The sequence below is a fragment of the Hippichthys cyanospilos genome, chromosome 4 (assembly GCF_059441005.1).
Source record: "Hippichthys cyanospilos isolate Australia breed blue-spotted pipefish chromosome 4, RoL_Hcya_1.0, whole genome shotgun sequence".
Classification (NCBI taxonomy): domain Eukaryota; kingdom Metazoa; phylum Chordata; class Actinopteri; order Syngnathiformes; family Syngnathidae; genus Hippichthys; species Hippichthys cyanospilos.
In genome coordinates this window covers 18,673,104-18,701,100 of record NC_142372.1, presented here as the reverse complement: position 1 = coordinate 18,701,100, position 27,997 = coordinate 18,673,104, and the positions used below count along the sequence as shown (strand labels likewise).

Below are 27,997 nucleotides of genomic sequence, written 5' to 3'. Positions count from 1 at the left end.
TGTAGCATATCATATTTTGAAACGAGATTCAGCTGAATCATTCGTCCTGAATGCGTACTGAACGTACACATGTTTTTTTTTTTTTTTTTTATATGTGGCGTTAGTTTGCCCCAACTGGGGTTCTACAACACTGGAAATTAAATCTTCGTGTACAAACAAATCCTTCAGGTCACGGTGCACATTAAAGCTCCTCTTGCTAACTTAGCTTGCTAACTGCTAACAAAGAGACACACGTGTGTCAGAAACACATCGCGAGGAAGAGATCAAGTGAGGGCAAAGTGGTCTGTGGCGTGAAAACGTGTTGAAGAAACGCAGCAGATTATATGGAGGAACTTTGTGGAACAGATGAGAAGCCTCAGCCTCGATTTAATAACTCGGAGCTCCGAGTTGTATTGCACAGAACAGGTTTGTACGTTTTGATATCAATGGCCAAACGAAACCAACACGATGGATACATTTTTGGAGGAAATATTTGTTTCTGTAGGTCAAGTCAGACTCACAAATTTCCCTACAATGGAAGAAAAAAGTGCAGAGTTGTTATATTTGAACGATGCTCCTAGAGGAGGGAACCACATATTGCAGAGCATTATACTGTAGACCTTTTTATACTATTTTACTTCGCGCTTTCTAAATCTATCCGATCTTTTGTAAACAGCAGTCAAGTATAGAGGGTTCACATTGTTTCGGATTACCCAGAATTTACTGCCTGGGTCCATATTGGTAGAATCATTGAGCGCAAATTTTCACTTTTTTTAATTAGCGAAGCAGAAGAAAGTTTGTTGTGTCTTCTTCATGTGTAATTGGTTGCTATAAAAGGTCTTAGGAAATAAGTGGGAAAAGTCATTTTAGTCTTCAGCCAAAGGACGATTATAACCAAAACTAATACAGCCTAAAATGTATGTTATAAAGATGGAAAAAAAAAACAGCAACCATCTATCTTGAGTTTCCCATGAGCACACGTGAAAAGGAGAGGGGCTTTGCTTGGGAGGCAACTCCTGTTGTAAAGCGTTTCAGCAAGTTGAATAAAAAGCACTGCAGAGCTTGTGAGAAATCCCTAACTGAAGTGAAAAAAAAAGTCAGTTAGGGAATCCAAATCAGTACCCCTCTTCATAAAGCATTTGAAGTACAGTAGAACTCCTCTACAACAAAATTGTACTGTATCTATTATATCTAGAATAAACATTCATTATAATAGTTACATCAATTTCTTGCATAATATCTTTCATTTTGATTCATCCACCTTTCGTGTTTATTACTTGTATCCTGTCTTCAAGTGTTAAGCTTGATGCGTCCGCAACCTCCGCGCGGAGTCCACGCGGGCCAGTTTTTCGCAACATTGCTCAGTACATTACACTTAACCAGGAGTTAAATCTAACATGTTGTTGCAAATGCAAGACTGGGAACAAAAATATGAACACCAGATATTTACCAAACTTTACAATATTGCTCTGTTAACCTCATCAATTCCTCCGAAGTGGGGCACTTCAATTGCTTTAACGAATTATCGCCATGATATCTAGAAACAACAATACACAATGTCAGTCACAACATGCGGTGGGACAAAGCAAAGATTGATTTTTGCTTTCTTGTGTCCTGCAGACCTCAAGGAAGAAGATCTTGGTCCTCAGCAGCAGGAGCTCAAGTTTCCCCAAATTAAAGAGGAGGAGGAGGAGCCTGACCCGTCTCACATAAAAGATGAACAGCAGGAGGATGAAATTACCAAGCTTCCACTGACAGGTGTCTTGAATAGTGCAAGTGATGGTGACCACAGTGGAGAATCTCCATCAGATCTCCTTTTTCCTGCACCGTCAAATTCTTCTAATACTGACACCGCTGAGGAGAATGGTGAGGAATACTCACTAGCTGATATGACATGTCACACTGGCACAAATATGTTCTATGTTTTGGGTGTGAGCAAACATTTGACAAGTTAAAGTGGCTAGATAAAGTAGACATAGCCGACCAGGAATTTCAGCAATACAACTGAAACAATTTTAAGCATTCTTGTTATTTTTTAATGCACCCCACCCAAGTTCTTAAGTAGGCCCATGGAAAGGCACATCAGAAAAATAAATTTCTTCGGCAATCCCTGTCAATCCATGGCAATGGCGTCATTTCCAGGGTGGCCTAAGCAACAGTTGTCCATTATAATGCATTTGATTGTCCTGTTCACTGCTCTTCGCCATTGCTATTCAATGAAAGTTTAACGGTTCTTTGGCGTTGTGTGGCAGGAGGAGAAGAGGTGGATCTAGTTGCAGATTTGCTTGCCACGCCATTTTCAAGACGGACCTTCCAAGAAAAACTGGATATTGTGAGAAGAGGTCGGCCAACCCCTGCGCTAGCTAAGCTGTGCCAGGTTGGAAAAGGTTATGTCCGTCACTTTCAGACAAGCAACTACGAGCGTTACCCATGGCTAACAGCTTCCGTGAAACGCTGCAAATTATATTGCTGGGAATGCCTGCTTTTTGCATATGATGACGCTGGTACTTGGAGCCGTACTGGATTCGCCAACTTGAATTGTTTAACGAAAGCATCAACGAGACACCAAGTGACTGTGGTGCACTTAAAAGCCGTCGTAGTTTCGAAGACCTTTGGCGACATCCGAGTGAATTTGCAGCTCAGCGATCAAGTACGCAAGGAAATGGCGCTCCACGATGAAAAAGTAAAGAAAAATAGGGAGATATTGAAAAGACTGATGGATTCTGTCATATTTTTAGGTAGACAAGACTTTTCATTTGAAAAGTATTCATTTGAGGGCTCCCAGTCCAAAAAGATAGCTATCTATGAGGACTTTGTTTCTTTCCTTGCTGAACATGACCCAGACTTGCATTACCACCTGTCAACTAACAGGGCCTTCACTGAAACACAAGGAAAAATCCAAAATGACTTAATTTATGCCATTGCCGAAGTGATGGGAAACGAGATAAAAATGGAGATCAAAAGTGCCCCGTTTGTCGCTGTGGTGGTCGATGAAACCACGAATGCGGGGAACAGTGCCCAGCTCGCACTGATGCTACGTTACGTGACGCCGGCGGGTGTCAAGGAGCGTTTTGTCAAATTTGTGGATGTAACCAGTACCAGGCGAGCTGATGACATTGCCAATCTTATTTTTCATTTTCTTGAGGAATACGAATGTCCTCTGGACAAAGTTGTAGCGCAGTGTTATAATGGCACAGCTGTGATGGCATCTGGACTAAACGAAGTGCAGAGTAAAGTGAAGGAGAAGGCACCCATGGCTCTGTTCATTCACTGTTATGCACATCCCCTCTATTTAGTTTTAACTCAAGCGGCCTCAAAACATAAAAAGTGCAAGGTTTTTTTTGCCAATCTGAATGGCCTCGCTGCATTCTTCTCTAGATCCCCAAAGCACACGCAGCTCTTGGATGAAATTTGCAAGCGGCGTCTGCCTCATCTTGCGCCAACACAATGGCAAAATACATCAAAAGTGGTGAATGCAGTCTACGAAAAGAAAATTGCGCTCAAGGAGTTCTTTGACCATATATTAGAACACCATAACGAGCATGACGAGGACACTGTGCTTTTTGCAGATGGATTTAGTGCACAGCTGGAGGATTTTGAGTTTTGTTTTTTGCTCAACACATTCGATGGGATTTTTGGACACGCCGATGTGCTTTTTGCAATACTACAGAAAAACGCGTTGAATGTACGACTCTGCCTGGCAAGGGTGAATGACTTTTGTCGCACAGTTAAGGAAGCTAAAGAAAAATTCAGTGACATTTATGAAGAAACAGTGCGCGCCTTGGGTGTTCCGGCTGCCCGCAGAGGCCAAGCGGCAGCGCAAGAAGATATACGCTCTCACTACCAAAAACTCCATCACAGCACTCTGGACAACATTCTTTCCCATATGCGGAAGCAATTTCAGGACCATAAAATGTTGATGTTCCTCTCCCTCCTTGACCCACAGGAGTTTAACTCGTACAAAGAAAAAATTCTGAAAGCAATTTTCTCAAGCTTAATGCAGAGCCATGGAACACTGTTTGATTTTACCAGACTTAAAACAGAATTGGCAGTCATGTATTCCATGGCTGATTTTAAAGGGAAAAGTCCCGTGGAGCTCCTTGACTTTCTTCGGAATAAAGATCTGAGTGAGAGTATGAGGGAACTCTACACTTTGGTCTGTTTGGCTGTAACCATCCCTGTGTTCACAGCCTCTGTCGAACACTCATTCTCTGCATATGAGCGTCTTAAAACCTATGCCAGAAACACGACCGGACAGATGCGACTTTCAGCATTAGCCTCCATGTCCATAGAAAAAGACTTGCTGATGGACCTTAAACGCACCGATCAATTGTTCAACAGAGCCGTTGAGGTCTTCTTAAGGAAAGAAAGAAGAACTGATTTTATTTTTTCAAATAACGAGGTCCTGTGTGGATCCATGTTGGTGAGTGCAAACATTTTTTATTTTATTTTTAATAGTTTTTTGTCATGTTTATTCCTAAGTCAATGGTAAGACAATATCAAATGCAGTGTACTAAAAATAACATTTTAAATGTTCTGGAAATGAAGTGTTGCTTGATCACCCTATGTTAAGGGTGATGTACTGTATGTGTGTGGATTCTCTTGCAGTGGTGACATTGATGTTAAAATGAGCCTTATCAATTAAAATAGGAATACAAATGACTTCACTGAAGGCCCAAGGTTGAAATGCACGGACTGTCCCTGATAATTATGTAGCAGACTGTAAACTATAAACACTTTCGGCGAGCACTTCTGCAGTTTCAGCCTATAATATTATATAAATATAATATAATATTAGGTATATTATATTTAAGCAGGACTTGAAAAATCTGGTACGCGGCCGTGCGCCGTTGTCAATTCTACAGTTCAGAAAGCACCAACAGGAAAAAGAACATGATGTACATCTGGATTTGCAAAAAAAAAGCACTCAACGCGTTCAAGACTCCGTGCTCCTTTGCTTATTGATTTGATGAAGCCCGCTTCTTCTTCTTTGACCCACAGTCATCCGAATGCAAACGCTTTCTTCCTGTTAATTGGCACTGTAATGTGTCCAAATATTTATTACTGTTTGAGTCACGGGTCTATCAATTCATTTAAAAGTTCAAATGAATGCTGTATGCACTCACACATTTAAATGAAGAATGCAATTAAGTGTTATCCACACAAACATTCCCTCTGGAAATTTAGAGGGAAAAAAAAATGAATCTCGCTATTGGTAGTCCCCACGCAAGCACAGTATGACCTTCCAGGGACTCGGTGGCGCGGCAGAGTGGAGATGCATGCAGTGGGCTAGGGTGTGCAGCAGCGTTGCGCTGCCGAACCGGAGCTGAGACGCAAGGCATTATTTGGATTCCCCGGGTCAGTGTCACGGGTAGCGCTTGCCAAATAGTGGGCACCTTTCAACAACGAACCGATTGCAACAACAGTTTCACTCAGGTCAATTACTGAGTATGTTTTCATATGGTTCTAAGTAGGAATGGGATGAGATCTTGTACGATTAAAATCTAACTCCATGAGATTTCTCGTCCCTGCACAACATGAGATTTATTTTTTTGCTTTTTGGCCCACAAGTACAATAAAATACACACGAGAATATGCTGCGAGACTGGAAAACATGCTGCCATACGTGGTGAGATGGCCTGCTACCACTTCAAAATACAGGCATGAAAAAAATGATCAAATGTGATCTAATGTTTTCCAAAATCACACATCAGAAAAGTCTGCTTCATCTAAAAACATCCAAATATTTAAAGGTCTTCCTATTTTTAATGAGCGTACCATGCAAACAATGGAAAAAACGAGGGAAGACTTTATAGCCGAAGAATCTCTCCAAGGAGACGTTGAGAGCAAATATATAAAATAATGTTGTATGTAAACAAAGCTTTATTTTTTAACAGGTCGTTATAAAATGGAAATGTGTTAGTTGGTCTTCTGTGTTAATAGTTCTTCCCTCCCTCTAAATAGTCAATAGCGAAAGCAATACAAGAGAACTACAGTATGCGCTCATTTAAAAAAAAAAAAAACAGTGGAGAAATATTTTGGTTTTGTAGTTGTTGTTTTTTTTTTTTTTTACCCCAGCCACTGCAGCTAACATGAGCTGCATTTTGTGAAACTAGCTCAGCTGTACCTGAAAAATAGGCCTTTAACTAAAGTGACTCTTATGTTTACATTTGCATGCCAAATGGTTATTTTTCTCACAGTCTGCTCAATACAAATACAACTTGTGAATGTATATTAGGCATTATTTTGTACTAATTTGGCCAAAGCCTTGTCTCGTTTTTGTGGACTCAATCTCGTGAGACATCTGACAAATGGCACGGTTCACTTCTGAAATTGCACGGGTAGCATAATACCTCCTCTGTCACTGATCATCGACTTTGACTATTAAAGTGTCAATAACAAGCCCACCATTAGCGTATTTGAGTTGGCTTCAATATTGGCCTAATTGACTGAAATCCAACAATACAAGTGACAATTTTTTTTAACCAATGGCCAGTAATTTCCGTTTGAAGGTTATTGTGCATCCCTAATCTTAAATGAACTTAATTTTTGTCATCACATTTAGAAATAATAATACACATCAGTCTCAACATAACATGTAACTGCGCAAAGCTTGACTTGTTTTCTTGCCCTGCAGCCATCAATGAACACTGTTCTGGTCCTCAGCACCACCGGTCGCACTTCTCCCAAATTAAAAAGGAGGAGGATTCAGCCCCACCTAACATAAAAGATGAACAACAAGAGGATGAAATCACCAGGTTTTCATTGACAAGTCTCAACATGAGGAGTATGAAGATGATGGAGACCACTGCGTAGGATTCCAGTCAGACAGCCTCTTAGCTTCACTTTCTGATGTTTATGACACATCACACTCATCTGACACTGACACCGCTGATTGTAACAAAGTGGTGATGAGACAAATCATACTGCCAATAACGGGTATAAATGTTCTCCGTGTGAAAAAACCTTTGTCTATGAGTCAAACTTGAATAGACAGACAAAAACGCGCTGGGGATGAACCACTTGCCGGTTCAGTTTTTAACAAAACATTTTTTAACAAAGATTAATTTAACAAGGAATTAATAAAACAAGAACACATTTTGGAGAGAAACCTTTTGCCTGCTTAGTTTGTGGTAAAAGACTGTCCACAAAGAAACGTTTAACAAACCCCACACAAACACACACCGGAGAAAGACCATTTACCTGCCCTTATTTTTCAGACACTTTTAGTGAAACACAGAAGAGGACACACTGAAGATAAAAAATGCCCAATCTCAATTTGGCATATGGACGATTTAGCTGGTAAAAGAAGACACACTAAATCAAAACCTTGCCTTGCCTGTTCAATTTGTGGGGAAAGATTTTTTGAAGCAGATTTAAGTGATCAGCATATGACACACTGGATTAAAACCTTTTGCCTGCTTAGCTTGTGATAAAAGATTCACTTAAGAAACACATTTAAAAGGACACACAAGAAGGCGCACTGGAGAAAAACCCTTTGTCTGCTCAGACTGCTAAAAGACTTTATAAAAAGAAGACGGCATAGACTAACACACTCTGGTGAGCACACAAGAAGAAACGCTGCAGAGAAACCGTTTGAATGTTCATTCTGTGGGAAAGGGTTCAGAAAAACGAGAAATTTGAGAGCACACTTAAGAATGCACGTTAAAGAAAATCGTTTTGCTCGCTGGATTTGTGGCCAAAGTCTTTCTGTGTAGTCAAGTTTAACAAAACACCTGAACGCACACTGGAGAAAGTTTGTTCAGTGCCAGTGTGTGGTGTAGATTATCTGCTATGGATCAGGTTAAAAGGAACCCTTAAAGCAGCGTTACAGCAATAGGGCAAGTTTACTTTGTTTTTATTAGTAAAGTAAATATATGACATCATTCTCTAAAGTAATATTATTGAAATTTTCAGAAAATGTCGCCATTGCTATGTACGCCGCAGTGCATTCTTGGTAGTGATTGATGATCTTGTGCTGTTTTGAGCTGTTTCAGCAATCTGTTTGCAAGCAAAGTGTTCCACCGTTCAGACTTTTCTATTTAAATCTAACTGCTCAAAGACATGTGGAGAAAAAGACTGTCCTGTAGATGGAGATCACAGATGTGAGGAAGCTCGAGTTGATCCTTTTCCGTTTGCAATCAGGCCGGGAGTGAGGCGTCTCGAGAACTGTGCATTTTCTCGGTGGACCAATGTTTATGCCCGCGAGTTAGTTTCAAGACTCCCAAACGACGCAGTTTTCCTTGGCCAAGCAAAGCCCAAAGTGACTAATATGCAAGTGATGTTAATATTCTTGCTTGGTCAGAAATTCACACTTTGGCCCTGGATGCATTTGTCATAATCAGTGGACTTTTTACACTCGCAGATGTCAGGCTGCTTTAATCACAATCAGCGTTGTTTGTTTCTTTTGTTGCAAATTTGGCCCCTCCATCAACCTTTTTGGAAGTGAGAGCTACTTTTGGTGACTGCTTAATAATGCGAAGGGCTACCAATTTGGCGCACCATCTTGAAATAAAACATTTTGTTATTAAACAAAGAATATATTGACCGATGTGAAAACAAGGCCAGAAACAAAATTGTCAAAATAAAACATTGCTGGTCTTGCCTGCTCCAAGCAGACCATTAAGTGAAGCTGAAGCGCAGTATTCAAAGCCAACGTGGCATAGCATTTCTAGCTGTTTTTCATCCTGCAAATGGACAAAGCTGCAAACCAAAGTGGTGACCCTGTGGTCAGTGTGAATGGCTTTGAATTTGGGATGAAAGTTGCCCCCCCTCCCCATGCCAATGATTACGGTCTTCTATGCATAAATCAGTATACACTATACAGTCTTTTAGTAATTTTACTTTTAATTGCTTTCGAATCTTATGTTGACAAGGCTATTTTTGTTCTCTAAATGGTTTTGAATTGCAATACAGTATGTTCTTTTAGTGATTTTGGTATGGTATTTTATTTGCTTTTTGAATTACTTTAGCTGGTTTTGTTTGTAAATATGTTTAAGTTTTATGCCTCTGTGTGAAGCACCTTGTGTATACAACGTACGATAGCAAATAAAGTTGCCTTTCTTGAAATTGTTGCAAGTGTCATTTTCAATTGTTCATCTAAACAGCATTGCTAGAAAACCACCCCCCAAAGAGAAAGCACCCCTCCCAGCTTTCCTGTGGTGACTGTAAATAAGATCATTCTTTTATAATCATATACAGTAAGTATAGCTTAAATTGTATCCTTTAAGCTTCAAGAGCAAAGCAATATGAATCCACTTTCGGCAAATGTCAGCTTTACTTTTTAAAGGCTTTATAAGGTTACAAGTTCATCTGAAGCAGAAGACAATGACTTAGTGTGTCAAAGTGGTGAAAATACAAACATGTTAATCCTTCCTTTAGAGGTATTTTTAATCAACCGCACTGTTTGACACAACACATTAAATCAAGAAATAATAAACGTCAATCTGAAACATTAAGACAGGCGCACCTATATCTTAAACATTTTAACCTGAAATAAAAGGTAATAACATTGTCCTGATTTTGTTTTTTGTCTAAATAACAATCATTAATGTTGTTGACAGTTTTTTTAAAAAGTTTATGACTCCTGCATATACTTTGACAATGACAGCGCAACTGCACCCTCTTGTTCCATGGATGTCCAATTACACTTAACCCGGCAAAGATTTTTGATATGGTGTAACCATAGCTTTTTTTTATATTATTAATCAACATAACAGTATATAATTGAGTATAATACAGAAACAGTAACAACAAAAACAATAACGCCAGGGGAAAACAACCAAAAGCTCAAAGAGAAACTGCAATACACTATTACACAAATATGTTAAAAAGAGTACACACATCACAGATTTTAATTGCTTTTAAATTGTTAGATAGTTTCAAAGTTTTAATATATTGTTTGACTTCATTGATTAGGACAGAGCGTTTCGGTTTTTGAGAGGCATAATTGCATTTGTGGATATGCCATTTAGCAAAGAGTATAATGAAATTTATAACGTAACATTGATTATTATTATTAATGGTCGAGTGATTGATGAAGCCAAACAATACATTCTCAAAACAGAGGGAAAAGTCAGGGCTATCATGTGCAAAAACAAGTGCACAGAGATCCTTCCACAGTCTATTAGAAAAGGGGCAAGAGTAACCATAGCTTGATATCGCAGCTGGCTGACATTTTGCGCGTGCGCATTTTCAACTTTTTGGCATGGCATATGGACGACTTAGCGGATGCAGGACGCGACACGATATGGCCATGACTAATTTATTGAAATAAAACTAATTAAATCGAAAATTCGTGGGTATGGATAAGGCCGAGTGGTTAAAAGAAACGACACTCTACGGTCACTGCTATTTTACTGAAATAAAGTCAATCAAATTGGATCTTCGTGGATATGGATAAACTCGTCTGAATACACTATGGCTTTTCTGGCTAACTTAGCTTAGCTTGCTAGCCACTCATAGAGAGACACATTTATATGCTACACATCGCTAAGAAGTTAAAAATGTGTGCGAGACAAACAGCAGACTATAAGGAGAAACTTCCTGACACAAAAGAGGACGTCAAGTCACAACGTCACATTTCCAAGTTGGAACCTCGAGTTGTCTTACGAGCAGGTTTGTGCATTTCTCACCTGTTTACCACTCACGAGGTTTAGCGTGTTATACTGAATGTTATCCCTTTGAGATACATTCAATAAGAAGTTTTGACATCCGACAATGTGTGCACTAGGTGCACCATATCCATTCCCGAGCACGTGGTCCCAGGGTGTAGTAATTAGCGTTGTAGAAGTGGAGAGAGGGTCACAATTCGATTTTATACATTATTGCAGAGTCGTTTTTATTTTTTCAATGCAATTTATTTCAATTGACCTAATTTTTATTCTATTAGTACTACAAAAGGGCACAACTGATTGGAGTTTGTCAGTTTTTTTTTTTTTAAACCGATCAAGACCTCTTTCACGGGGCGACCTGGCCAAGAGGTCTGCAGCACACGTCAATAACACCAATAAAATACAATGAGTTTGTATTACATTTTCTTACGATTCTCTGTGATGTTAAATCAAAGAGTTAGTGAGTTTTCAAGGAACTTTCATGCTGTGCTAATGCACAATTCACAGAGAAAATGATTGCTTTTGAGAATGTAAACATACACACAAGTCAATGAAACTGGATGGATTGATGAGGGCTTGCAGACTGGGGGGAGCGGGGTGGACGCGACTGCATTATTGGTCGACTAAGACATGTTACCATTATTCCAGTCTGCTTTAGCGTTTACTCTTCTAGTACACTACATTTGGCCTTTTAGAGTCAATAAAATGCAACATTTAGGTCACCACATGAGTTTGGCTTTCACAACTCATGTTTGTCCTTTTGTGTCATGCAGACTTCAATGAAAAATATTTCTGCCTTGAGGAGCAAGAATCACCACAAATCAAAGAGGAGAAGACAGACAGCCCACATATAAAAGAAGAACAGCAGGAGAATGAACTCATCAAGTATCCATTATTGAATGTTGTGTTTGTGAAGCGTGAAGAAGGTGATGGAGACTGCTGTGGAAGATCACAGTCAGAGTTAGCTCCGCATTCAGATGGTGCTGAGATTACATCACACTCTTCTGACTATGATGAAGATGATGATAACGACGACGATAAGACATGTCAAACTGACACAAGACAAGTGAACTCCTGTCATTATGACAAGACCTTTGTCAACAAATTTCTCTCAAAAAGACCCACAAAAACACATACTTGTGAGAAATCCTTTGTCTGCTCCGTTTGTAATAAAAGTTTCACTAGGGTGGGACATTTAAATAACCACACAAGAACACATACTGGTGAGAAACCTTTTGCCTGCTCAGTTTGCGGAAAAACATTCAGTCTCAAGGCGCGCTTTAAAATTCACGCAAAAGTACACACTGGGGAAAAACCATTTACCTGCTCAGTTTGTGGCAAAACATTTTATGAAAAACAAAGTTTAAAAATACACACAAGAACACACACTGGTGAGAAACCTTTTCTCTGCTCAGTTTGTAATCGAAGTTTTTCCAGGAAGGTACATTTAAATAGCCATTCAAGAACACACACTGGTGTGAAACCTTTTGGCTGCTCAGTTTGTAATAAAGGTTTCTCCAAGAAGGGACATTTAACTATCCACACAAGAACACACACTGGAGAAAAACCATTTCCCTGCTCAATTTGTGGTAAAACATTTTATGACAAACAAAGTTTAAAAATACACACAAGAACACACACTGGGGAGAGACCTTTTTCCTGCTCAGTTTGTGATAAAACATTTTATATGAGCGAAGGTTTAAAAAGACATATAAGAACACACACTGGTGAGAGACCCTTTCCCTGTTCACTCTGCGGCACACAATTCAGAGAAAAGAGCCATTTGAAAGTGCACGTAATGTCACACACTGGAGAAAAACCTTTTCTCTGTTCAATTTGTGGTAGAAGGTTCAGTCGGAACTCAGATTTAACAAAGCACACAAAAAAAGCACACAGGCGATAAATCAGAATCTCCTTAATTGGCCAGGATGAGACACACAAGTAAATATTTTGGTAGTATTACAGTTATGCACCATTTGTGAACCTATTAATCTCATGGAAAACCCCTGCAATCTGCAATGCCTGATTTTGCCACTCCGATTTTGATTGGAATGAGGGCAGCTGCTTCAATTGGCCAAAAGTCAGCCTGCTTTCCATTGGTCAACCGCACACAATACTCTATTCTGTCTAGGCAAAATACCAAAAGAAAGAAGTATACCCTAATACCAAAAAAAGAAAACTCCACTCATGCGCATAGTTTGACAGCGCTTTGTGCTAGACTTGCACTGGACACAATAATAGGAGCCATATGTTTACTGGGCACTTATTTAGCTGGACTCATACAATCACACCTGATTTAGCAAAAAAAAAAAAAAAAAAGGAAATATATTTAACAAAGCTAAACAAAAACTTTTTAATATAGATTTTATGTGATTTGAATTTGTAACATGACATGTAAACATAGTAAACATGTATGCCTCATTTTTTCACGGTTCCAAAGTATTGGTAAACTAAATCCTGTTACCATACAGGGAACAACGCTGGATCATTTGATGATTTGTTTTCCACTTGTTTTTAAAAGTGATTTATTGGAGGGAAATCCCATTACATTTGGATTCAAGTTTTGTTTTTTTTTTTTAAACACAAAAGCAGGAAAAAAAACAATAGCCGAGGCAAGGTTTGAAATGTGGTATGTGATGTGTTCTTTCATGTCAAGTGCATGTATTACAATGTATTACATATATGTTTTCCTTTTATTGTTTTCCTTTCCTTGTTTCTGTATCATTGTTTATGTGTTATGACTATTTTTATTATTGCTCATTGTTGATGTTCATACATTTCTTGGCTTGACTCTTGAGCTCATCAAAGGCTGGTTAAATACTGATGAAAATAAGTTTCATCAGTATTTAACCAGCTTTGTCAGTTATGCATTCATTTGAGAAGCAAATTAAGTCATAAATAAGAAACCACAAAGACTAGTTTTGAAACTATACCTATTTAAAAGCCATTAAACATAAGTATCTATAAAGAGATGGACATTTTGCAACTTTATAATTTTGTGTAGCCACTTTTTTTTTTTTTCCAGGCACTTGAATGCTGCTTCTGGTCTTAAGTAAAAAATTAAAAAAAAAATACGAGTCATTTCAGGAATACTTTTTGTGCAGGCCTCAAAAGTTAGAGTTAAAACTCAGGACTCTTATTGTGAAATCAACTGACTAAATTACAAATAAATATTTTACTCTATTTTATTATATGTTTCTCTTGATAAGCCACTCTTCTAGGCTGACATTGGGAATAATGTACAGTGTTCCCTCATTTAGTGTGGGGATTACGTTCCCCAAAATACCCTCAGTAAACGTTAAACACCGAGTAGAGATTTTTTATTTCTTTTGTTTTAATTCCCTAGACTACCCCCCCCCCCCCCCCCAAAAAAAAAAAAGTTACTTACCTACATTGATGCATTTCTATGCATTGCATGCATTCTTCTGGGTTCGTCCACCCCTAAGCCAACACCATAGTGCTAAAATGTGGTAGCTGTGCCAAAGTAAATACACGCCGACCTTATCCACGTCTCTTAGTTTCGTTTTAGTTCCGGAATCGAGGAGCAATGTTTCATTTATTATAGTTACGTGTTACTGTAGAAAATGCGAAAGTGGCGAAACATTCGTAGGGAGCACCCAGCCAAAAATCCTGTCAGTCACCCGCGGGCGGAACTTTTGTTATGAATACTGGATTCTTAGGGGGACCATCGAGACAGGACTAACGTATTTATAACGTCAGAAAAACACCTGTTTTTGTCTCTTTCATTTACCAATTTCAGCACAAAATTTTACTGGACACGAAAACATCCAAATCATATGCCATTGGTAACCCTTTTAAATAATCAAGATAAAAAAAAAAGTGAAATTTGATGAAAAGGTGTTTTTAATGACGGTCGCGGCAATGTACTACTCATTGTGCAAACACACCAAACCAATTTGAGGAAGTGCAAATGCACATATCATCTTAAAGATCATGTGTACCAAAAATCGTTGTTCTATGTTTATTTTAACATTCTTTACTAAGCTTTTGTTAGAGAGCTTTGAGGCTGTCATCATTCGAAGTGCAACCACAAACTTTTATCAGTTGCTATGTCAACATATGTCATTTATCAGTTGCTATGTCAATATATGTCAATATAAAGAATTTTTGTTCGATGTAAAGTTCTTCAATTTATTTGTTGACGAGTTTATCACTGCAATGCATGTGAGCTAATCGGATAAAATCACTTGAGCAACAATGTACGGTCATCTATTACTCCCTTATTTTTATACACCTCGATCTAGAATTCTAACCATTTGGCTTCTGCAAAAAGAAAGAAAAAAATAACAATTTTGTCTTATGTGATTTTAACTTGTCATTTTCACAAAACCATAGGCCTTTTGTAAGAGCGGATCACATTTATTTGAGGACGATCATATCTGAGCCTTATTTGTTCAGAACAAAGTTGGGGAAGAAATAAGTTTATAAGGCATATGATTTTTTTTTTTTGGTGTACACGTCACCATATGTAGGCATGCATTATTCTCCTTCTCTTTCTTTTTTGCAGACTCCAGGGAGGCCCCATTTTAAGAACGACTGGTCTGGAGTTTTACATCGGTTCAGGACCTATTAAGTGCCTTGAGATGCTGTACCTTTTACTTTTACATAACGTAATTAAATGAATCAGAAAGCTCGTATAAGTACGGTAGCATTAATGTTGTAAAAATGAAGTATAACAATCAAAGAATCAGTACAAACCATCATTTTTTATTAACATGATCAATAGGTGCTAAGGTAGCGCTGTGAATCATTTTCTGTGGTTGATCCGGTTATGGAATCACTCTGACTAGCGTGTGTCTTCATGTGCCTCGCCAATGCCGAACTAACGATAAAACCTGTGTTACAGACTGAACAAGAGAAAGGTTTTTCTCCAGTGTGTCTTCTGGTGTGTATCTTCAAATATTCTTTTTGAGAAAAACTTTTATCACAAAATGAGCAATTAAACTGTTTTTCCCCAGTGTGTCTTTTCGTGTGTCTTTTCAAATTTCCCTTTTGAGAGAATTTTTCACCACAGACCGAGCATGAAAAGGGCTTCTCGCCAGTATGTGTTCTCATGTGAAGTGTCAACGCTGACTGCACACAAAAGCTTATGTTACACACTGAGCAGGAAAAAGGCTTTTCTCCTGTGTGGTTCCTCATATGACACGTTAAAAGAATCTTTAGTTTGAATTGTTTATTGCAGAATGCGCATGTGAATGGTTTGTCTTGCGAGTGGATCCTGATGTGTTTCTTCAGATTTTGCTTGTTGCCAAAGTTTTTCCCACATTCAGAACACTTCCAGTTTGCGACGTTAGGATGATAGGTCCCATCACCTTTAGAACATCCTTTTTGTTTATCGTCATCAGTGTCAGAAGAGTGTGACGTTATGTCATCACTATCTGATACTGGAGCTAAATGGCTGCCTGCTTGTGATCCGCCATACTGGCCTCTGGCAACTTCTGCTGGCTCCACCTGTGTGTTGTTCTCATTCTGAACATTGTCTTCCTCATCTTCACGTTTAACAATCACTGGGAACACAGTGATACCAGCCTCCTGCAGCCTGTGAAGCTGCTCTTCCTCGTGACTGATAACCCGATCCTCCTCTTCCTCTTTAATGCGGCGGAACTTTGGCTTTTCCTCCTCCTTCAGGAAGAGCTCGTCTTCACAGATGTCTGCAGGTCACAAGAAAAAAAACAGTGTTTCCTCAGTCAAATTACTATTGTGGAACCTCCAACTTTGAATAATATCTTGCAAAGGAAAACAAAAGCGTGTGTGGGGAAATAGTCTTACTTCAACGTTAAATGACAATCCACGTCATGGGAAGCTTATCGATTTAAGTTTAAATATATCGATTTAGGGACATACTATATCAATCTAAATCGTAGTAAATGAGAATCCTGATTCTGATGAGAGTTGATTTTTTTGGCACGCCCCTAATAGATAGTATGAACGCAGCAGGAGGATAAATGCATCGTGAAAGACATATTCATATTCAGGCAAATCATCTCAATCCATATCGCGTGTTCATACTCTAATCTTAAAGCAAACTTCATGCAGTTTGTTGTGTTGAAAATGTCAGACAGGTGGCTACAATACAAAAATGCTGTATGTGACTACCAATTAGATTTATGAGACCCACATGTGTACAATATTAATATTTTATATATTTTGAATATACAACAAAGTATTATCAAAACAATAAAATATAAAGCACTCTAAATGTCTTCTACGAAGGTCGCAAAATTATGGAAACAAATACTTATGTATAAAATCTTGAATTTTTGTACAAAGAACGTGCATTAGTAAATATTGGGTAAAAAGCATTTTTACATTAACACCAATTGCATCTTTATACATGACAGCAAGTAGTACAGTATTGCGCTATAGTTGGATTTTAAAAACATTTAAAATGAACTGCCTCTCTCTTAAACCTTTTGTATTGCACACGGTTCCCGCACATTTGCAATGTCAAAATTCCATGGTAGCGTGATAACTAAGTAGCCGAGCCATGATGAACTCTGAAATATTCTCACCATCTGGATGCAGTTTCAGTCCCCTTGTGTGTTCTTTCAATGCTTTCCCTTTGATGTGAAAAGTCTTTGATGTAAATATCAAAGGATTGCACAAAATACCGCAGGGAGAGGCAGAAGTGATAGAAGTCTTTGATCTGCATGCTTTTCCCTTGATGTGATACGCCTTTGATGTAAAGATCAAAGGATTGGGCAAAATACCGCACAAGGTTTGAGACGATATTAGAGGCAGAATTAGAAGAGTGAGTGTGTGTGTGTGTGTGTGTGTGTGTGTGTGTGTGTGTGTGTGTGGGGGGGGGGGGGGGGGGGGGTACTTAAATTACATCTCTGACATTCCATGTCTGGAAGTTATTAGCAACATAAATACGTAAATTATGGGGAAAAATGAAATTTGAAAGCTACAATTGAGACGGTTTTTCAAATATTGCTGTTTAAAATGTTGACAGTGATGCCAAACACAATGATTTTTCGTAAGAAAAGTATTCACGGTAAATGAACCCCCCCCCCGTTAACATAAGTCTTGCACGATATTCTAAGTTGGTCAAGTGGGAGGCTTTTGATGAAATAACACCAAACGACCCAATTGTGAATGATAAGTGAACAAACCTGCTCCATGGAAGACAACGCGAGGTTCCAACTTGAAAAAATGACGTTGACGCTCGTTGTCCTCCTTTTTACAATAAAGATCCTCCTCGAAGTGTGCTGTCTTTCTTGCATACATTTTCACGTCAAGATCACAACACTTTGAACTAAATCTCTTTTGCGATACGTTGCTAAAACACGAATGTCTTTTAGCAGCTCGCAAGTTAAGAAAACCAGTGCGGGCAACACAAGAGTGGCACAATGTAGGCTACACTTACATCCACAATCCGGAGAGAGATCTAATTTACACTGCATATGCAAGTACTGCGTCTTGCTTTCGTTCCGTACTGATTCTCACGAAAAGTCCATCGTGTATGCAATCCGAACTCTGCAGCAGCTACAATGTTTCCGCCGCGCATGCGCATCTCGGTCACGTTCGCGCCACACTACGGCAATTACCTTGGGTCAAAAGGCGTGGGATATGCCCAGAGCAAAGTGTGGCGCACCTGTGCTGCGCATGTTTTTAGGATGTGGGAGGAAGCTGGAGTGCCGAAAGAGAAACCTAACAGGAGAACAATCAAATTCCACACAGAAAGGCTGGAGTGAGCTAGTATTGAACTCGGGACTCTGAACTGTGAGGCGGCTGTGCTAACCACTCTTTCACCGAGCCTCCCTATATCAAACATACATAAAAAAAAAAAAAAAAAAAAATCAATCTATCTCGTTTCGAAATCATTTGTCCTCACAAGGTTCACATGGTTGCTGGTGCTTAACCATCAGTTTTTGAGCAGTAGGCGAGATGCGCCTTGATGTGGTTGCCAGTCAATTGCAGGGCATACAGAGAGGAATGATCATAAACAAAACAAAGTGCAATTTGTGTCCAATATACCTACCAACCTAGCATGTTTTGGGGATTCCGAGAAAAAAACGGAGTACCCAGAGAAAACTTACACAGGCATGGGTGAACATGAAACCTCCACACAGGCAGGTCGGGGTATATGAACATGGCAATGCTGATGTAATGGGTTGAGCCTTTCTTTCACTTAGGAACAGGTGGATACAATATTAACAATGACAAAGACAGAGTTAAACTGAGGTTTACAAGATTTATTTTGAGATAGCAATCATTTGTAAAGATTCAGAATGACTTGCTAAAACTATAGAATGAAATAAATATTTAACAAGTAATAAAAGACATTGATTGAATTATTAACAATAATTCAGGCAAAACAATTGTTGCTAGTGGTAACAACAGTTCAAAATCTATCCGCAATTCAGTTAGATATGTTCCAACTTTCACATCCAAAAATGATATTGAAACCATGGTCTTCAATACAAGCAAGTATTTCAACAGAATACAGATGGTCAGTAGCGACAAGGAATAAAATATAGAATCGCCAAACTACTGAATGAAACAAAACCAATCAGAAATTGGAGTTCAGCTAAAATGATTATTTCAAATAAGATAAAGAATTCAAAATCTGTCATACTGTCAGCAAGCAAGTTTATAGAACTCATTCAAAAGTAAATAATCTGAAAGAAATCAAAATGACAGATTTCATGTTGCAAAATGATTACAATTTACATATACAGTATTCATCAAAAATACAAAGAATGGGAAGCCTTTAAAGGTTTGTCGTTTTGTGTGAAAGTAAGAGTGATCAAATATTAGCACACAAAATTTTGATTGACAAAAAGTAACTTGTTTAAGAATTGACTCCACACCATGTCATGTTACAGAATGAGTAGATTGTCATTTGGGGGATGGCCTGTGACAAGTTAAATGATTTTTTTTATCCTCAATAATATTGGTATTTCCCAAAATAAAAGACACTTTTTTTCACAAAAATGAAGGCCCGAATTATTGATGCATCCTAACTTAAACATTAGATTTTTTTTTTCTTTAAGTCGGCGTCACTCAAGGAAAACTGATCTGTCAACCACATAAGCCAAGTTTCGACGCACAGATGTGCATTTTTGACCGTGTTTTTTCTTAAAATAATTATTGTAACGGGACCAGATAGAGGGCAGAAGTCAGTCGGCTGTTAGCAGCCAGTGAATCAGTTGGGTCCAGAGGAGTTGCTTGCAGCAGCTTTTGTTAGCCAAGGTTGTACATTATTTTCATTAAAAGAAGCAAGCAGACTGAACCAAAGTCTGAATCCATCCACGTTCACAAACAGGGGAATTAAGATAAGAATTGTTCTGTGTTAAGAATTCTTCAAGCGCTCCAGTAAGTATTGTTTACTTACCTGTGTTACAATATTTTTAAATATCTACTTTTAATCTGGAAGGCCGCTTTGTATTTCCTGTTTACGTTCTCCGTTTGTCATATAGCTTTAGCGGTGTTCGTGGTTACCAAGGTTATCTTCTTGGTTTCAAGAAAAGAACTAGCAGCCTGACACAACATTTAAGTCCTTCCTTGTTCACATGCAGGGCCAATAAGATGACATGTATTTTGTGTTAAGAATTCTTGAAGCGCTTTAGTTTATGATCGGTTATATCTTACTTTGAAAATGTGTTTTGAATCTGGAAGGCTGCACTATATTTTCGTTTCCTGTTTTTACTGTTCTGAAACTGATTGGCTGTCTTGCATCACGTTTCATGTCCCCAAACATGTCCTATAAACGGCAAAAAAAAAAAAAAATCACAAACTTCTTTTCACTGCATTTCAGATGCATTGCTTCTTACGACGTCCACGTAGTTACTCTGAACCAAGCATTATTGATTCTCCCCAACCACGGTGAGCCACAACATAAAGATGAAAGAGCCACATGTGGCCCCGGAGCCGCATGTTGCAGACCCCTGGCATATACACACACACACACACCCACCCACACACACACACACACACACACACACAATCATAAACTTGGTGGATCACGGATGGTGCACGACTTTGGGTATTTATTCCAAAAAGAACTCGAGCGGCATCGCAAAGAAAAGAAAAAACTGCTTCGAGCCCATTCAACATTCACTGACTTTTCACTATGTGAGAAATCTGAAAAACACTTAACCCACAACTGAGATATAACATACAATAAATAGGAAGAATTTACAAAGATGAGATTTATTCTGTTTTGCTGTAGTTTTTACATTGTTAAACTGTTGGTGTATTCTATACGCGGAACCATAGAAAATACCAGAATTTCACCCTAGAATTAAGGATGCGTCCTACACACAGGTGCGTCTTATATTTTGGGAATTCCAGTATATCTCAAATGCATAGCTTTTATTGTTCAAAAACAAATTTGGGGAGGAAATAAGTTTTTAAGACATATGGACATTTGTTTTTTAGGCGCACCAGTCCCCAAATGTAAGCATGCATTTTTCTCAATAACATGACTATTTAATTTTGCAGACTCCAGTGAGGATCCATTTTAAGAACGAGTGTTCTGGGTTTCCACATTGGTTCAGGGCCTACTAAGTGCCGAAGTACCTTTTACTTTTGCATAACGTAATTAATCAATTGAAAATGAAGCATTAACAAGAATCTGTACATGCACCATATTTTATGAACTTGTTCAAATGGTATCATGATTGCTCTGTGAGTCATTTTCTGTAGTTGATCCAATAATGGAATCATTCTGACTAGTGTGTGTCCTCATGTGCCTCGCCAATGCCGAACTAACGATAAAACCTGTGTTACAGACTGAACAAGAAAAGGGTTTTTCTCCAGTGTGTCTTCTGGTGTGTATCTTCAAATATTCTTTTTGAGAGAAACTTTTATCACAAAATGAGCAATTGAACTGTTTTTCCCCAGTGTGTCTTTTCGTGTGTCTTTTCAAATTTCCCTTTTGAGAGAATTTTTCGCCACAGACCGAGCATGAAAAGGGCTTCTCGCCAGTATGTGTTCTCATGTGAAGTGTCAATGCTGACTGCACACAAAAGCTTATGTTACACACTGAGCAGGAAAAGGGCTTTTCTCCTGTGTGGTTCCTCATGTGACACGTTAAAAGAATCTTTAGTTTGAATTGTTTATTGCAGAATGCGCATGTGAATGGTTTGTCTTGCGAGTGGATCCTCGTGTGTTTTTTCAGATTTTGCTTGTTGCCAAAGGTTTTCCCACATTCAGAGCACTTCCAGTTTGTGGTGTCAGGATGATAGGTCGTATCACCTTTAGAACATTCTTCTTGGTTATCATCATCAGTGTCAGAAGAGTGTGACGTTATGTCATCGCTATCTGATACTGGAGCTAAATGCCTGCCTGTTTGTGATCCACCACACTTGCCTCTGGCACCTTCTGCTGGCTCCACCTGTTTATTGTTCTCATTCTGAACATTGTCTTCCTCATCTTCACGCTTTACAATCACCGGGAACACAGTAATACCAGCCTCCCGCAGCCTGTGAAGCTGCTCTTCCTCGTGACTGATAACCCGATCCTCCTCTTCCTCTTTAATGCGGCGGAACTTTGGCTTTTCCTCCTCCTTCAGGAAGAGCTCGTCTTCACAGATGTCTGCAGCACGCACACACACAAACACACGCACACACACACACACACACAGTGTTTGCTCAGTAAAATTATTATTGTGGAATCTCCAACTTTGAATAATATCTTGCTAGAGGACACAAAAGCTGCAGATGACTCCTTCAGTCATGTGTGCAATTCAAATGTGAGGAGGTGGTGCTACTAAACACGTCTGCACTCCAGAAAGAGAAGATTTTCACAAGAAAACCTTTTGTTAGATCGCCGTTTGGGTGAAATTTCATTACAAACCCAAAATGCATTAAAACCTTTACAGGTGAACTTAATCTGACTTTCTCTAAACTTGAAGATAAACTGAAGATGACATCAAAAAATAAAAAGATTATAAAATATATTTTTTAAATGCAGAAATATTTTTGGTACGGTTAGACCTTGGAATAATTATGGTGAAACCGTTGTTTTTAAAAGGAAAAAAACTGAACTCTTAAATTAACTACGGTAAAACGTTGGATTTTTTAAATGCAAAAAAAGTTCAACCTTGAAGTATATTTTGTAATTTTAAGATAATCAGTTTCTATCTATCTATCTATCTATATAGAGAGAGAATGACACAATTGAGAAAGAGACGTAAACAAACCTCCTCCGTGGAAGACAGTACGAGGTTCCAACTTGAAAAAATGACGTTGTCGCTCGTTGTCCTCCTTTGTACCACAAAGTTCGTTCTCGAACTCTGCTGTCTTTTTTGCACACATTTTCAAAAACACTTTGTGCTAAACTTCTTTTTGGCGATGCGTTGTTTCACAAGCGTTTCTTTGTTAGCGGCTAGCAAGCGTCAACGCGTGGGCCACACTTTGAAATGGACATAAGAGTAGCACAACGTGCACTCATATAAATTAATCCGGATCTATGTTACTGTATTCTAGTCCATTTAAGCAGAGATATTCACACGGTGTCTAGACTTTAACACGTTCAGTACTAATTTTTACGAAAGGTCAAAAGCGTTTGCAAGCCATGCTAGGCGGCGGCTACAAGATTTTCAGAGCGCATGCGCACCTTCGTCGGTCACGTTCACAGCACAACACACTACGGCATGTACACTAGGAAAAAACTAGTGAGTTATACCTTATAAAAAGTGTGGTGCGCATCAATAAACGCGCCCTGTTCGTGCCAATTCATCCATATAAATGGATTCGTAATCCAAATAATACTTCCTTTTAAATTAAGGCATTGTGTAAAACAAAGTTTCAAAAGGAATCAGCGTCAAATCAATGTAATCATTTAAAAGACCTATATAAACTTGATATTACAAATGCCCCCTTTAGTCTTTTTGTTTTTTTTTCATTGAATCATTTGCGGTGACAAACTATAAAACCACATAAAAAAGTGAGAAAAAAACAAATGAGAGAGACCATCGAAGTTACGAGAAAAAAAGGGTTATTTTCCAAGTTAAATGACCCAATTATGTTTCTTTTTATTTGACGTCACCGTAAAGGATAAGCAACGGGAAAAAAGTAACCCCACAAACGTGTAATTTGCTTTGTCTTTTGTTTTGTTCTTTGTCTTATCGTGGACTGTATGGCACATTTCTTGATACGAATACTGTACTATTAAAACTTTGAAAATTTACTGTCTCCCTCATAACATCTAGTACAACACCTAGTAAACACCTCGTGTCCACAGTTCCCCCACATTTAGAATGTCACAAAGTTTCATAGTTATTATATCCTTAGGATATCCATATCCTTATTTTCAGACTTTTGTGTGTGACTATATATCATTTAAACGTAAATAAAACCCATACTTTATGTATTAACATATTTATTTAAAAACATTAACAGTTTTAATCACATTTTTTTGTGTTCACGTGTCTGAAAATAAAACTTTAAAACAATCTGCACACTATGTGCAATTCATTCTTGAAAACAAACAAACAAAAATACAACAATATTAATGTTGCTGGGCTAAAATCCTAGCTTTTGAGAAAAACAAATTTAAAGTATGAGTATGTAAATATTTTCCAAAGCAACCAGAACTTTAGCAAAAGAATACTGACCTCAAACTTTGAGGAATTATTGAAAGACCACTGGAAATTAAATTCATATAGCAGATAAGGACATCATCTGAAATTTGAACACTTTAAAATTTCAGTAAGTTTGACCTCTCAACAGACCCTTTTGTGAGAGTAGGTCCCGTTGATTTGATGACTCATGATCAGATCATAGCATTTAATTGTCCAAAGTATAGTTGGAAAGGATAATATTAGATTATCCCGCAGATGGTTAATTGTTTTATTGGCATACCAGTCCGCTTATTAGCCATGCATTTTTCTGAATGACAAAACAAATGCTTTTAGTAGGACAACGTCAATTTTCTCCATTCAGATGCACTGAAATGTAAAAAATCCTTTCCAGCTTTCAATGAAAAAATTGAGAAATAAAAATGAAATATATAAATGTATTATATTAACGTAAAAGACCATTTGAATGATTTTATAGTGAAATTAAGACAAAAGAAACACTTTTTAAATTCTTGCATTGATGCCTTTCAGGTTGCGGCCAAGCAACTGACTTCAGGAATCAGCCTGGTTGGCTTTTTACCATGCAGTAAGTTCAATGTGGGCATTGTCCCTGTGAGCGTTTTCATTTGCTATTTGTTTATTCCATTCAATAAACAGCTAGGAAGACTCCTCTTTTCCTTCGCTCAAGCAGCAGTGTAACTTGTAGCACAACTGGAAAAATACAAATTTGAAACTTTGATGAGTTGTAAGGGAACCGCTGTGCAGTAATAGTTTGATTGCTCTGAAATAAATCAAGTTTTTCAATGTACTGTATTTCAGTTTATGCAATGCACTTGTACTGTATATGCCACTGATTAAAAGAAAACGCGCAATGAAAGACAAAAATGTAAGAGTTCATTTGTTCAACAAATACCTTTCAAAGAACGTTTGTGAGCTCAAAAATTTAGAAAACATATCACTTCTGACAAGAAAATAATGGAAAAATGTAAAAGGTATCATTGAAATACATACTGTATAAACCATGTATTTTGAACCATATTTTTTCAACCAATTCACGATGGAGTTGAGAGTCTCTGACCTTTTTGGGGAAGACCCAAAATTGCCCGAGGGATGAATCCTTTTTTTAAACCACACTTTGCTTTAACATATTGACATATCTAAAACTCATTCAATGCCATGGACGTATTTTCAGATTTTTTTTGAGAGACCGGACATTCAATCCCAGATACTTCAGTATTTTATTTAACTATCAGGACATTATTGTCCTCAATGTACTTAAGTATCGATTTAATACTTAAATATCTAGAATTGAATGTCTGGACTCCTAAAAAAAAGAAAAGGGAATTACATCCCTATGCCAGGGGCTGAGTTAAAGTTATCTAAGTGGTGAATTATTTCTTGTTTGAGTTGTTCTCTATTCCTTTTTGTGCATTGTAAACCACACCCTGCTTGCGATACCAAAAAAAGCCAGGCAAAGACCTCAGCCACTTTTATTGATAACTGACAGAAAATCTTATTTAAATCCCAGCAAAAGGAATCCTCCACACACTGACTATGACTTTACGAGGCTTTATGAAAGTGAACAACACCTTTGCGTGCAATGTCATTAAGTTCTTTTTCTGTCTGGCCTGATCATACACAGGTGCTTTTAAGTCTTTCATTGGTTAGGGATGAATAATATTGTGAAGATGAAAATAAACACGCACACATAAACATTACTTATAAGATTTAATGCAGGGTTTGCAGGTACTTAGCAGCAACTAGGCTTACCTAAAAAAAAGTTTCAGAAATTAACTTAACTCTTCCACTGTCATTGGCGGCTATAGACTTCAAAGGTAAATTTATACTGGATTGGCAGAGAACGAGAAAGTGAAAAGCAACTAGACAAACATACTTTTTGAAAATGCTCATGTCAAACCTTCATATAGAATGTCAGTGACACTTAACTTTGTCATGCTTGTGCCTTCTTGTCATGTGCTTGACCAGCACTGAGCGAACACTAAAGCGCGTGCCACAGACTAGGCATGGGAACGGTTTCTCTCCTGTGTGTGTTCTTGAGTGTATCTTCAAATACCCTTTTTGGGAGAATGTTTTTAAACAGATTGGGCAGCTAAAAAGGTCATCCTGGTTGTGTGTTCTTGTATGTCTCATTAAATTTCCTTTCTGAGAGAAATTTTCACCACAAACCAGGCAAGAGTAAGGTTTCTCCCCAGTGTGTGTCCGTATGTGGTTATCCAACGCTGATCGAACAGTAAAGCCTGTGCCGCAAACAGAGCAGGTATATGGTTTCTCACCGGTGTGTGTTCTTGTGTGTCTTATTAAATGTCCCTTTCGCGAGAATCCCTTACTGCAATACATACAGCTGAAAGGTTTCTCGCCGCTGTGGATAATCATATGTTTTTTCAAAAGGGACTTAAAGACAAACGTTTTATCACATTGAGAACATTTCCAGCCTGTGTTGTCAGTGTGACATGCCATGTCCACTTCCGAGTGTTCATAGTCAGTGTAAGGAGAGTGTGATGTGTTGTCACTACCAAACAATGGCGTGAAGTTGCTATCTGTTTGGGAACTACTGCAGTTGTCTCCATCCCCCTCTTTTTCTTCATCATTGTTGTCACCAATCTTCACAGGAACACAAATCACTGGAATGTCAGTGACATCAGCCTCCTCTTCCTCCTCTTTGATGTGAATGGGATCTTTCGCTCCCTCGCTAATGTGAGGGCGCTCTGGCTCTTTTTCACTGACCTCTGTTAGACACAAGAAGAAACCCTGTGTAATAGCAATTGCATTACATGGCAGTATTGTTATCAGAATTGTAATTGTTATTATTTTTACTATATCCAAATCGCTACATGGACCTCTACATTACGATGCCACTCCTGATTAAGCTGACTCTGCTGAGCAGAGCACTTAAAAAAAAAATGAAGCCCCCACTCATCACTGGCACAAGATCGCTTAAGCGGCTTGGTAATATTAAGAGTCTCTATTATACAGTAACATTACACAGTATTTGTCATATAATGACCTAATTGATTATGCATCCCAATTCATAAGTGGTCCTCTGTAAAAGACATGCTTGCATGCTTTATTTTTTTTTATCTAGAATTTAACTAATCTTCATTCAATATTTTGTTATTTAATTCAGAAATTGTTTTTAAATTGTGTTTGCTGTATAATCACGTGGTGTGATGTGGTCATTTTAGAATAAAGTGTTTTGAATAGGGGGTAGGCTCCAGATATTTTTTTTTTGCTGGGGTCCAAATGGAACAACATAGGTTGCCAAACCTGTGAGTTGATCTTGAGGCTTTAAAACAGCGTCAAGAAGTTGGCGTTGTCGCTCGTTCTCTTCTTTTGTTCGAGACAGTTCCTCCTCGTACTCCGCTATCGTTCTTTGAAATACGACCAATACTTCTTCCACAGCCGCACTTAGTCGCTTATTCAGCAGCGCTCTCAGCACGTCTACTTTACACATTTTCACACTACAACCACAACAATTTACACTCAGACTTGATGTTTAGTGATGAGTTGACAACAGAAACGTCTCACTCTGTTAACAGCTAGCAGCCAGAGATACTAAGGAAACGAGTCCCCCCGAATACGAATATCTAGTGCTTACCCTGTTATAATTACGGTAAAATGCACAGATGGGTGGATGAAATATAACGGCAGAGAACAGCAAGCTACACAATCATCTGTTGGTCGCAGCAGCCTTGGCCTACAAGCATCTCACGTGACTGGGGACGTATAATCGCTGCGATGGCTACGTCATAGCTGCGCGACATGGAACTGTTTTTTTTTTTTTTAACGTGTCAAACAGGTTTTAATTAAGGATTTAAAAAATCCCTGATGTGAA

At 38.3% G+C, this 27,997-nt stretch overlaps 5 protein-coding genes across 8 annotated transcripts; 2 read left to right on the top strand and 3 right to left on the bottom strand.

Annotated features, from left to right (window-relative positions):
* On the top strand, positions 1-9,048 carry LOC148424904 (zinc finger MYM-type protein 1-like). Its single transcript, XM_088413015.1, has 4 exons — positions 1-405; positions 1,600-1,845; positions 2,232-4,402; positions 6,617-9,048. Exons 1-4 carry the CDS (start codon positions 324-326, stop codon positions 6,704-6,706), a joined length of 2,589 nt encoding a protein of 862 aa, XP_088269141.1. The 5' UTR covers positions 1-323; the 3' UTR covers positions 6,707-9,048.
* Positions 9,049-10,201: 1,153 nt separating this feature from the next.
* On the top strand, positions 10,202-17,361 carry LOC148424903 (uncharacterized). Its single transcript, XM_088413033.1, has 2 exons — positions 10,202-10,596; positions 11,366-17,361. Exons 1-2 carry the CDS (start codon positions 10,458-10,460, stop codon positions 12,493-12,495), a joined length of 1,269 nt encoding a protein of 422 aa, XP_088269159.1. The 5' UTR covers positions 10,202-10,457; the 3' UTR covers positions 12,496-17,361.
* On the bottom strand, positions 15,300-18,713 carry LOC148424902 (uncharacterized). 3 transcript variants are annotated; one of them, XM_088413049.1, is made up of 2 exons: positions 18,656-18,713; positions 15,300-16,264 (listed from the first exon to the last, which is right to left on the bottom strand). In XM_088413049.1, exons 1-2 carry the CDS (start codon positions 18,708-18,710, stop codon positions 15,333-15,335), a joined length of 987 nt encoding a protein of 328 aa, XP_088269175.1. In that variant the 5' UTR covers positions 18,711-18,713; the 3' UTR covers positions 15,300-15,332. The 3 variants fall into 3 exon arrangements, with proteins under 3 accessions (XP_088269175.1, XP_088269174.1, XP_088269176.1); XM_088413048.1 differs by lacking the exon at positions 18,656-18,713 and adding an exon at positions 17,729-18,124; XM_088413050.1 differs by lacking the exon at positions 18,656-18,713 and adding an exon at positions 17,983-18,121.
* Positions 18,714-18,796: 83 nt separating this feature from the next.
* LOC148424901 (uncharacterized) lies at positions 18,797-23,312 on the bottom strand. The gene is made up of 2 exons (XM_088413051.1): positions 22,765-23,312; positions 18,797-22,157 (listed from the first exon to the last, which is right to left on the bottom strand). The coding sequence occupies exons 1-2, from the start codon at positions 22,877-22,879 to the stop codon at positions 21,226-21,228; spliced, it is 1,047 nt and encodes a 348-aa protein (XP_088269177.1). The 5' UTR covers positions 22,880-23,312; the 3' UTR covers positions 18,797-21,225.
* Positions 23,313-25,853: 2,541 nt separating this feature from the next.
* Positions 25,854-27,894, bottom strand: LOC148424900 (uncharacterized). 2 transcript variants are annotated; one of them, XM_088413052.1, is made up of 3 exons: positions 27,761-27,894; positions 27,430-27,623; positions 25,854-26,891 (listed from the first exon to the last, which is right to left on the bottom strand). In XM_088413052.1, the coding sequence occupies exons 2-3, from the start codon at positions 27,614-27,616 to the stop codon at positions 26,077-26,079; spliced, it is 1,002 nt and encodes a 333-aa protein (XP_088269178.1). In that variant the 5' UTR covers positions 27,617-27,623; positions 27,761-27,894; the 3' UTR covers positions 25,854-26,076. The 2 variants fall into 2 exon arrangements, with proteins under 2 accessions (XP_088269178.1, XP_088269179.1); XM_088413053.1 differs by having other exon boundaries at positions 25,854-26,402; positions 26,679-26,891; positions 27,430-27,883.
* Between the last annotated feature and the right edge of the window lie 103 nt (positions 27,895-27,997).

Bases quoted from the DNA above. Each gene is read 5' to 3' on its own strand.
- LOC148424904 (XM_088413015.1), top strand. From the start codon at position 324: ATGGAGGAACTTTGTGGAACAGATGAGAAGCCTCAGCCTCGATTTAAT. The intron at 406-1,599 runs GTTTGTACGTTT...TGTGTCCTGCAG, and splicing joins AGTTGTATTGCACAGAACAG to ACCTCAAGGAAGAAGATCTT. The intron at 4,403-6,616 runs GTGAGTGCAAAC...CTTGCCCTGCAG, and splicing joins TCCTGTGTGGATCCATGTTG to CCATCAATGAACACTGTTCT.
- LOC148424903 (XM_088413033.1), top strand. From the start codon at position 10,458: ATGCTACACATCGCTAAGAAGTTAAAAATGTGTGCGAGACAAACAGCA. The intron at 10,597-11,365 runs GTTTGTGCATTT...TGTGTCATGCAG, and splicing joins TCGAGTTGTCTTACGAGCAG to ACTTCAATGAAAAATATTTC.
- LOC148424900 (XM_088413052.1), bottom strand. From the start codon at position 27,616: ATGTGTAAAGTAGACGTGCTGAGAGCGCTGCTGAATAAGCGACTAAGT. The intron at 26,892-27,429 runs GTTTGGCAACCT...TGTGTCTAACAG, and splicing joins GCCTCAAGATCAACTCACAG to AGGTCAGTGAAAAAGAGCCA.
- LOC148424901 (XM_088413051.1), bottom strand. From the start codon at position 22,879: ATGTGTGCAAAAAAGACAGCAGAGTTCGAGAACGAACTTTGTGGTACA. The intron at 22,158-22,764 runs GTTTGTTTACGT...TGCGTGCTGCAG, and splicing joins TACTGTCTTCCACGGAGGAG to ACATCTGTGAAGACGAGCTC.
- LOC148424902 (XM_088413048.1), bottom strand. From the start codon at position 17,843: ATGTATGCAAGAAAGACAGCACACTTCGAGGAGGATCTTTATTGTAAA. The intron at 16,265-17,728 runs GTTTGTTCACTT...TGTGACCTGCAG, and splicing joins CGTTGTCTTCCATGGAGCAG to ACATCTGTGAAGACGAGCTC.